The following is a 6983-nucleotide window of genomic DNA, read 5'->3' on the forward strand; positions in this document are numbered from 1 at the left end:
TGGGTTCCTCTTTCATCTACTAATATTATGCCTGCGCCGCTTCCCGTTTTGTTGGAGGATCCGTCTACATAGAGTTCCCATGTAGTCGGTTTTTTCTCTTGGTCCCCTGCATATTCTGCCACGAAGTCGGCGAGGCATTGGGCTTTAATTGCTGTCCGAGTTTCATATCTCAGATCGAACTCGGAGAGCTCTATTGCCCATTGAACCATTCTCCCTGCAATATCCGTCTTTTGGAGGATTTGCTTCATGGGTTGGTTTGTACGGACTCTTATTGTGTGAGCTTGAAAGTAAGGTCGTAGCCTTCGTGAGGCTATTACTAAGGAGTAGGCAAACTTTTCTAGTTTGTGGTACCTTAGTTCAGGGCCTTGTAGGACCTTACTGATGAAGTAGACTGGGTGTTGTCCGACCTCGTCTTCTTTTATCAGGGCCGACGAGACAGCCTTGTTTGCTACGGATAAGTACAGAACGAGGTCTTTTCCTGGTACTGGTCGGGTTAGGATAGGAGGTTGGCTTAAAAACCTTTTGAACTCTTGGAATGCCTCCTCGCATTCCGGAGTCCATTCGAATGGGCATCCCTTTTTTAATAAGGAAAATAGTGGAAGGGATTTTAGTGCCGATCCTGCCAAAAACCTGGAGAGGACTGCAAGTCGGCCATTGAGCTGCTGGACCTCTCTCAAACAAGTCGGACTTTTCATTTCTAGGATGGCTCTACATTTATCGGGATTGGCCTCAATCCCTCTTTGTGTTAGTATAAATCCTAGAAATTTCCCTGCTTCTACTGCGAAGGTGCATTTTGCGGGATTTAGTCTCATCCCATGCAACCTCATAGTGTCGAAGACTTGTGAGAGGTCGGATAAGAGGTCGACTTCTTCCTTGGTTTTTACTAGCATGTCGTCGACGTATACTTCCATTAGGTTCCCCAGGTGGGGGGAAAACACCTTATTCATCAACCTTTGATATGTGGCGCCTGCATTCTTTAATCCGAATGGCATGACCGTCGGTATAGTCGACGCACATTCTCCATTTACCATTCTGTTTTTTGACTAGCACTATATTGGCTAGCCATGTTGGGTACTTGACCTCTCTAATGAAGCCGGCCTCCCGGAGCGCCTGTACTTGCTCTTCTACTATTAGGGCTCGTTCTATGCCGAGCTTGCGTCTTCTTTGTTGTACAAGTCAGGACCCTGGGTAAACCGAGAGCTTGTGGGACATGAGCTTGGGATCAATCCCGGGCATGTCGGAAGCCTTCCAAGCGAAGAGGTCGGAATTAGCTCTTAGGAGTTCAGCCAACCCTTGTTTTAGGGTTTCCCCTAGGTTGGCTCTTATGTAAGTGTTTTTTCCTTCCTCCCCACCGACTTGTATCTCCTCGGTTTTTCTTCCCGGTTGAGGTCGCAGCTCTTCTCTGACCCTTGCGCCACCGAGCTCTATAGTGTGGACTTCTTTGCCTTTTCCTCTCAGATTTAGGCTTTCATTGTAGCATTTCCTCGCCAATTTTTGATCTCCTCTTACCGTTGCTATTCCCGCTGAGGTCGGGAATTTCATGCAGAGGTGGGGAGTGGATACCACTGCTCCGAGCCGATTAAGGGTAGTCCTGCCAATTAAGGCATTATAGGCTGACCCTTCATCAATGACTATGAAGTCTACACTCAGAGTCCTTGATCTTTCCCCTTTTCCAAAAGTGGTGTGAAGAGGCAAAAATCCTAGTGGTTTTATTGGCGTGTCCCCTAATCCATATAGGCTATCGGGATAGGCTCTCAACTCTTTCTCATCTAACCCTAACTTATCGAAAGCTGGCTTGAAAAGGATGTCCGCCGAGCTTCCTTGGTCTACTAGGGTTCTGCGGAGATGGGCATTTGCTAGGATCATAGTTACTACCACTGGATCATCGTGTCCAGGGATTATCCCTTGCCCATCTTCTTTTGTGAACGAAATAGTAGGGAGGTCGGGTGACTCTTCCCCGACTTGGTAGACTCTTTTAAGATGTCTTTTGCGAGAGGATTTAGTAAGCCCTCCTCCCGCAAACCCTTCTGAGATCATATGAATATGCCTCTCTGGAGTCTGCAGCGGTGGGTCTCTTCTATCCACATCCTCTCGCTTTCTCTTTCCATGGCTGTCCGACCTCTCTATGAGATATCTATCAAGCCGACCTTCTCTAGCCAGCTTTTCTATCACATTCTTGAGGTCGTAGCAGTCGTTTGTGGAGTGACCATATATTTTATGGTACTCGCAGTAATCGCTGCGGCTCCCCCCTTTTTATTTTTAATGGGTCTGGGGAGTGGCAGTCTTTCAGTGTTGCAAATCTCTCTGTATACATCCACTATAGAAACTTTCAGGGGAGTATAAGAGTGATATTTTCTCGGCCTCTCGAGACCGAGTTCTTCCTTTTTCCTAGCTTCCCTTTCCTTCTCTTTAGTTGAGGGAGGGGGTCCAGGTCGCCAACTCAGGTCCCTTAATTTGGCATTCTCCTCCATATTGATGTACTTTTCAGCTCGTTCCTGTACATCACTTAAAGAAATGGGATGTCTTTTAGATATGGACTGCGAGAAGGGTCCTTCTCTAAGTCCATTGACTAGTCCCATTATGACTGCCTCTGTGGGCAGGTCTTGAATCTCCAAACATGCTTTGTTGAACCTTTCCATATAGGCTCGTAAAGACTCTCCGACCTCTTGTTTTATTCCCAGGAGGCTCGGTGCATGTTTTACCTTGTCTTTCTGAATTGAGAACCTCATCAAAAACTTCCTTGAGATGTCTTCAAAGCTGGTGATTGATCTCGGGGGAAGGCTATCGAACCACTTCATCGCTGCTTTCGACAAAGTGGTCGGGAAGGCCTTGCATCGCGTAGCGTCGGAAGCATCAGCCAGGTACATCCGACTTTTGAAATTGCTCAGATGATGCTTTGGATCCGTAGTTCCATCGTAGAGGTCCATATCAGGGCTTTTGAAGTTCCTCGGAACTTTAGCCCTCATTATGTCCTCGCTAAAGGGATCCTCTCCCCCTAATGGTGGCTCTTCCTGTTCGTCGTGGGAATTGCAATTTTTGAGGGAAGATTCCAGCTTTAAGAGTTTTCTTTCTAACTCTTTTCGCCGTTCCATCTCCTCTTTTAGATACTTCTCCGTTTCCTTTTGTTGCTCCCGCTCTTGTTCTAACTGTTCCAGGCAGCTATGGACTAACCCCATTAGTTCAGTTACGTGGGATGGTCCGCCTTTTTCTGATTCGCGCTCATCTGAGGAGTTTGCCTTCGGGTTTTTTACCCCGGAGGTGCCCTCTCTCTGTTGATTGTTAACCTCCTGGTGGAGGGCTAAGTCCACATTGTTATTACCTGTGTCCAGATTCTCTTGTTCGGAATCTGTTTCCACATGGCCTTCTTCATGGGATCTGTCCGCCATCAAGGGATGATCTCTCGGGTCCCCGGCAACGGCGCCAATGTTACGGTGGGTAACCGGAGATTAGTAGGATAGATGACGTTTGTTGGCCCAGTCACCTGCGGTTGGTAGTCTCCGAGCTGGATCGCACACTGGAGCCTCCTTCCGACTTGTGTGAGTGAATGAATGGGGGGTGGTACCTGCAAAGACACTCCGATGCCTAAGTTAGCAAGAGTGTGAGCAGGTCTAGAGAGTATTGGGCTTAGAGATACCTGAGGGGTGTCAGTGTATTTATAGTGGTGAACCAATAACCACCGTTGGAGTAGTGCCGTATCTTTAGGGTGTTAACCGTCCCATTATCTTAGGGAGGTTAAGATATGGCTTTATGAAGCGGTTAGAGAGATTTTAGGGGCGGTTACTCATTTGAATTGAGTGTTTATCTGCCAGCTAATCTCATGTCCGACTTCTTTAGAGCAAGTCGTGGTTGATACCGACTTCTTACGTGAAAGTCGGTACTTAGCTAGGCTTAGTCCTACATATTAGGCCTTTTATTTGGATCTGGGCCTTTGACATTGGGGCAGGGTATGAACAATCAATATATTTGTATATAAACACATGTGTGGTTTAATTTATTTTCAATATGTGTTTATATTCTAATATTATTTTATATTAGTGATTAATTTTAGTAACTTATTATTTTAATATACACGTAGGATATTCCTACTCTTAAAAGTACATTGAATCACGTTGGTATTCCGGTAATCTATATAGAATTTATTTTCTTTTTTTTATTTTTTAAAAAAAGTATATATATAAAAAAATATTCATACATTTGATATTTTTATTTTTTTCCTTTTTTTTTGGGTATTCTCATATTTTATGTTTTTGGACTTGCTTAAGGGAACATCATTTACAATAACAAAAAAGGTAATGGGTCAAGCTGAAACATTTGAAGCCCAAAAATAGAAGCCTGGAAAGGAAGAAAAAAAGCCCAAAAACACAGAATGGAAAGTTGAGGAGGTGACGCTCCATTGTGGTGTTGCGAGCTAAGCAGGTGAGTCCTCCCATGGCGGCAAGCAAAATGGTTCTGCGCCGATTCTTCTCGTCATTTCAATCCCGTCAACATCCTCCAAACCTCATCAATCTTCAAGGCAAGTCTCATCTTTCACTATCTCCCACCCAATTTCCATTATGTTTGTTATTATCTTCAATCTATATTCTTTGGTTCGAAGTTCGAACTGAACCTTTTATAAAACTTTTCTTTATTTTTTCGTTTCGTAATTAATTAATTGTTTCATGGAAGAGTAATTGTAACTTCTAGCTAGTGGCTTTGTTTGGTTCCCAAGGTTGCTTTGGATTCTGTCTCTTATAAGAAAAGGTTCAAAAAGACAGGAATTGTCCTGAAAATTTTGTGCCTCTTATTAGGGTTTAGGGATTTGTAGGGGATCAAGTAGCAGCCACCCCCTTTGAAACTAGAATGAATCACACAGTTCAATAAGAAGGTATAATCATGAACTTGTAGAGCATTGCTACCAAATGCATATTGGAAATTTACAAATTACTCCCTTCCATGGTTCAAGCTCAGTGACTAATTTTCTAGTATGGTGACTGGCTTGTTTAAATTATGGGTTTAAAGTTATGTTGATATCTGCCTATGAATGTCGCCGATTACAAAGGAAGATGGTAGAATCTTGTCTTAGATATACAAACATGATCATAGAAACGTTGTGGAGGCTCTGATTACTAATTAGGAGAGTGGATTAGATGGGGGTAGTTCAGTAGTTAGAGGTTGAGGGAGAGTTAAGAAAAATTTAAGAGGGAAATTATTAAAATATGTTTATAAATAAATGGTTTAAAGACATATATGATCTATGAGGTGGCACTGTGGCCTTGCTTGATCCATATAATTGAACTCGGCTTAGTTGTTAATATTTTTGTCATCTGTATTATGCAAGGCAAAATGTGAGTTTGGAGCAAAAATGATAGTTTGATTTGTTTTAAGTTTAAATTCATTGTTGGTCTTTCACCTAAAATATTAAGCTTTTTGGATTGAGTGATTCTTTAATTACTTATGCTATGTTTGATATGTGCATAAAACTTTTACCTGCATGTATACAAGATTGAAGAGGAGTCAATATTAATAGGTTAATATTGTTTAATGGCAGCAGCATCTTGGCATTCTTCTACCAGTTCAATATTAAACAGATTTGGATTTCATAAAGCGGTCTCAACAACTACAAATCCAACCAATTCTGTTCCTGAAGATATCGAAACCAACGAAGCTGACGGCGCAGAGTCTAGTTCAAGTCTGGATAATGTTTCTACATTGATGAGCATCAATAAGAACCCTGCAGTAAAGTTTTCTGCTACCTCAAATTTGAAAGCATCGTCGAGGCATGATCTCGCTATGATCTTCACATGCAAAGTCTGCGAAACAAGATCCGTCAAGACAGTTTGTCGAGAGTCATACGAGAAAGGCGTGGTGGTGGCGAGATGTGGAGGGTGTAATAACCTTCACTTGATTGCAGATCGTCTTGGATGGTTTGGTGAGCCAGGAAGCATAGAGGACTACCTTGCTGCGCAAGGAGAAGAAGTTAAGAAAGGTTCAATTGATACACTGAATCTCACACTGGAAGATATAGCTGGAAAGAAGCCTTAAGAAGGTAAATTTTGCCAAATACACTGCCAAGATTAGTGTAGTTGATGAGACTTTAAAAGGGTAAAGAAGTGTAACTATAGATAGTTTCTGAAATCGCAATTCTTCTGTCTTATGGTTTTCATTGTATTAAAAAGTGTCATATTCAATGTTACTCTTATTTTCATCTATTATTCTCGCTGCCAATTGCAGGGATGTTTTTTGTTTTGAGATCATCATGATTAGCTTGCCTAGATTCTTGGCATTGTTTAGTTTGAACTGTTGGGCTTAATCTCATGTAGATTTGAGGAGTTAAGCTCTAAAATGGTCTCTGAAATTGGTGTCGTAGGATTGATAAAAGTGCACCATGTTAGTCTCCGACTTATTTTTTGTTAAGGACGCGATGACATAGCTTGATGATGTGGAACTATTAGTGGCACGTGTCACTTAGGTAGCGTTTGGTGGAGAGACAGAGACGAAAAGACTGAGATTGAGAGACAGAGACTAAAAGACAGGAATTAAAATAAATCTCAGTATTCTGTTTGGTGCAAAATGGGAGACATGAATTGAAACAAGAATGAAATTCTAATTTAATTTGCACAAAGGATAAAATTGGAATTAATTAATTAAAATAAAAGTATTTTAGGTATAAAATGTTATTAAAGTTTCAGTTTTCATCTCTAAAAATTTCAGTCCCCTATGTCCCTACTTTTTGGAGGTACTGAAATACTGAAATTTTAGAGACAGAGACAGAAATTTTAGTACCAGTCTCTAAACTAACGAATACGATACTGAGTCTCAGTCTCTCAGTCTTTGTCTCAGTACCTCAAAACGAACACTACCTTAATGATTTGGCCACGTGTAATGGTATGATGATATGTTAACTAGTGACATGTGGCATGTTGACGTGGACGATTGTATCACGTGTCACAATGTTATTTGACCACGTGTCGCAACAGTATGTGTCTATGTGTCATTTGTTATGT

At 41.9% G+C, this 6983-nt stretch overlaps 1 protein-coding gene across 1 annotated transcript; it reads left to right on the forward strand.

The window, feature by feature from the left end:
* The first annotated feature begins 4387 nt into the window (after positions 1–4387).
* On the forward strand, positions 4388–6374 carry LOC107467972 (uncharacterized). Its single transcript, XM_016087202.3, has 2 exons — positions 4388–4513; positions 5531–6374. The coding sequence occupies exons 1-2, from the start codon at positions 4429–4431 to the stop codon at positions 6019–6021; spliced, it is 576 nt and encodes a 191-aa protein (XP_015942688.1). The 5' UTR covers positions 4388–4428; the 3' UTR covers positions 6022–6374.
* The last annotated feature ends 609 nt before the right edge of the window (positions 6375–6983 follow it).

Source organism: Arachis duranensis, chromosome 9, assembly GCF_000817695.3.
Source record: "Arachis duranensis cultivar V14167 chromosome 9, aradu.V14167.gnm2.J7QH, whole genome shotgun sequence".
Classification (NCBI taxonomy): Eukaryota; Viridiplantae; Streptophyta; class Magnoliopsida; order Fabales; family Fabaceae; genus Arachis; species Arachis duranensis.